Here is a 3,623-nt window from a genome sequence, read left to right on the forward strand (position 1 = left end):
AGGGGGAAGAGTTACAGTAACAGGGGGAAGAGTTACAGTAACAGGGGGAAGAGTTACAGTAATAAGGGGAGGAGTTACAGTAACGGGGGGAAGAGTTACAGTAACAGGGGAAGAGTTACAGTTACAGGGGGAAGAGTTACAGTAACAGGGGGAAAGTTAAACTAACAGGGGAAAGAGTTACAGTAACAGGAGAAGAGTTACAGTAACAGGGGAAGAGTTACAGTAACAGGGGGAAGAGTTACAGTAACAGGGGAAGAGTTACAGTTACAAGGGGAAGAGTTACAGTAACAGGGGGAAAGTTACAGTAACAGGGGGAAGAGTTACAGTAACAGGGGAGAAGTATTACAGTTACAGTAACAGATGGAAGAGTTACAGTTACAGTAACAGGGGAGAAGTGTTACAGTTACAGTAACAGAGAGGAAATGTTACAGTTACAGTAACAAATGGAAGAGTTACAGTTACAGTAACAGGGGAGAAGTGTTACAGTTACAGTAACAGAAGAGTTACAGTTACAGTAACAGGGGAGAAGAGTTACAGTTACAGTAACAGGGTGGGAAGAGTTGCAGTTACAGTAACAGGGGGGAAGAGTTACAGTTACAGTAACAGGGGGAAGAGTTACAGTTACAGTAACAGGGGGAAGAGTTACAGTTACAGTAACAGGGGAAGACTTACAGTTACAGTAACAGGGGGAAGAGTTACAGTTATAATAACAGGGGGAAGAGTTACAGTTATAGTAACAGGGGAGAAATGCTACAGTTAAAGAGAACAATTTTAGAGATGGAAGAATATGGCGATAACCGAATGAAGTTTTGTTAAGGATAAAACTACTGTTATGGAAAATAATATTTAATGTCGGAGGTTTGCAAAAAAGTTCTCATTTTACTTTTGTATCGAAAATGCGATAAATTTCATCGAAAATTGTACGAAGTTAACTATGGGATAAACGTTATATACGATTGATTAGGACATCATATAATGGGGTGGACAAAATAAAGGAAACACCTAACATTTTGATATCGTTATTTTTGAACTTATTACAGACAATGGAAACGTGACATATATTTTATGATTTATTGTTTATTATGGCTGTTAATTTATATTTTATCATTGCATAGATATTTTTAATAACTTAGCATTTTTTTAATTTAACTTATAACCTATAAATGACAAACCTCTCAGACTTTCAAAGAGGCCAAATTGTTAGTGCCCGGATGATATCTGTAGGTGCTAGTGTGGCCAAATATTCCCGAATTATTGCCGTTTCTAGAGGTAGTACTGTCCTAAAAATGTCTTTTTTTGAAAAGGAATGTAAAAAGTCCTCAGCAAAGCACAGGTCTGGCTGAAAGTCGAAGTTGTCTGAGAGAGGCCGTCGGTACCTAAATGAACTTGTGAGGGACTATATATCGAAAGACCAGGGCTGTTAAAATTACTGCAAACCTAAATGGACACATACAGAACCCAGTTTCCATAAACACTATCGGCCGAGAACTGCATAGATCAGGATACTATGGAAGAGCTGCAATCAGAAAACCTCCGGTTTCAAATACAAATGTTTCAGGTGATTTTCTCTGACGAATATTCGTTTCTCTTATTTCCAAACTCTGGCCGAGTTTACGTTTGGAGACAGACAAATGAGTCATTTAATCCCGCCTGCTTCCTCTCAACCGTAAAACATGGCGGCGGATCTGTGATGATCTGGGGTGTTATTTTTTGGAAATCTGGCGGACCACTGATTTCTGCTCATGGAAGAATCTACAGCTGTGATTATTTGAGAATTTCGTAGGACCAAATTGATCCAATGGTTCAATCACTGTTTCCGGTGGGAAACGCCTTTTTTCAAGATGATAATGCCCTGGATCCATACAGTTGAATTGTTAAAAAATGACACGGTTATTTGACCACCACAATCACCAAACCTAAATATTATCGAGCATTTATGGTCGATTTTACAGATGCAAGTCAAAAGTCGATTCCCGCCGCAATCGTCTTTAAAAGAGCTGGATGGAGTTTTAACTGAAGAATGGGTTAAAATTTCTTTGGAAACAATTCAAACAGTTTGTATGAATACAATACCTTGGTTAATTGAGGTTGGCATTGCCACACAAGATGGACCTACTCCACACTAAAATATATTTTGTGAATTTCTAAGGAGTTTCCCTTATTTTGTGTAACCCCTGTAGCCTGTGTGTCATGTTATGTGTGTGACACACGCACATGTCATATGTGCGTGTGTCACTTATGACCTTATGATGAGTTTAGGACTTCTTAGTCCATGGTCATGCTAATGCGCCGCCTTCGTCGTCCTCCGTCTCCGAGTCGTCGTCGGATGTAACGTTGGACGTGTTCCATCTATTTGCCCTCCTTTGGGCCACCTGATGCAAGATGCTGTTGCTTGTCACTTGCTAAGGGTAGTTTCCCATTACTGGACAATCCGGGATCTTTCTCAACCACTTGTCCAGTCGTCTCTTGAATGTTGCAAGGGTGAACTCCCCTCCTCTCAGCGCTTTTGGCAGGGCATTACAGAACCTCGGTCCTAGAAAGGACAGTGATCCCTCACGAAGAGTTGTATTAGTATTATTGTGCACATGTATTTGTGCTATTGTGTCGTAGTATTCGTATTATTGTGTCGTAGTACATGTATTTTTGTTTTTGTTGTTTTTGTATTACTGTACAGTTGTATTTGTATTATTGTGCAGTTATATTTTTATTATCGTGCACTTGTTTTTTGTATTATTGTACAGTTATATTTGTATTATTGTGCAGCTTTATTTGCATTATTGCGTAGTTGTATCAACTGTATTATTGCGCAGTTGTATCAATTGTATTTTTACCCAGATTTTACGCGCTGAGAAAGGCATGACGAACTTCGGCTGGGCCATAGCCTCCGGGTCCGGCAATTTGGCAGTGTCCGCATATGGGCAGAGCGTGGCCGTTTTCAAGTGAGTGCAATTAAAATTTATTATTATGTCTAATTATGTTACATATAAATTATTTTAAATGTTATAAAAAAAATATTTTCACATTACTTAATAAGTAATTATTTTATTAATTAGAAAATATTGATTAACCATACTTTCAGAGACAGAAGGATCTTGCATTTGAATACTCGTATTTTCTCTAAGAAGTTTCTTAACATTTGAGAGGAGACGAAATCGAAGGTGAGACAAACGGAACGAGAAGCAAAAATAGATTCGTGTCGCGTGTACTGGGCTTTCAAAGACATTTTTTCTGATTGGTAATAAATTATTTATCATGTTTCTTATCAGCATTAATTTTTTGAAATTTTTAGTCCTGATTAAATTCGATTGCCTGCAGTAATATGATATTAATGATTTAATATATTATATGATGCTATACAAATGCCCGGCGCTTTCACATGGGTAAAAACGACGAGGTAGTTTTTACGAAGTAGTCAAATATTAGAAGTAATTTGAAACGAAGTAGTGATATTAATTTTAATTCTTAAAAGAATCACTCAATTAATTACTGATTCAAATAACCGGCACTCAAAGAAATGCTTGGGTTATATTGCCCAAATGGTGACGCACTCTGTGCGTATAGCATTACAACGCCCCTTTTACCTGGCTAAACTGTGCCCCCACACAAGGATGATATTTGCACAA

The 3,623-nt window shown here is 38.0% G+C and overlaps 1 protein-coding gene across 1 annotated transcript in view; it reads left to right on the forward strand.

Moving 5' to 3' along the window:
- The window catches only part of LOC108675474 (integrin alpha-PS5-like), a 5,429-nt gene extending 2,486 nt beyond the window's left edge, over window positions 1-2,943 (forward strand). Inside the window, exon 4 of the mRNA XM_018163498.2 lies at window positions 2,836-2,943. Coding sequence (XP_018018987.1) covers window positions 2,836-2,943 — 108 coding nt within the window. The remainder of the gene's footprint in view (window positions 1-2,835) is intronic.
- Window positions 2,944-3,623: the final 680 nt, after the last annotated feature.

Source organism: Hyalella azteca, unplaced genomic scaffold (assembly GCF_000764305.2).
Source record: "Hyalella azteca isolate HAZT.00-mixed unplaced genomic scaffold, Hazt_2.0.2 contig5114, whole genome shotgun sequence".
Taxonomy (NCBI): Eukaryota; Metazoa; Arthropoda; class Malacostraca; order Amphipoda; family Hyalellidae; genus Hyalella; species Hyalella azteca.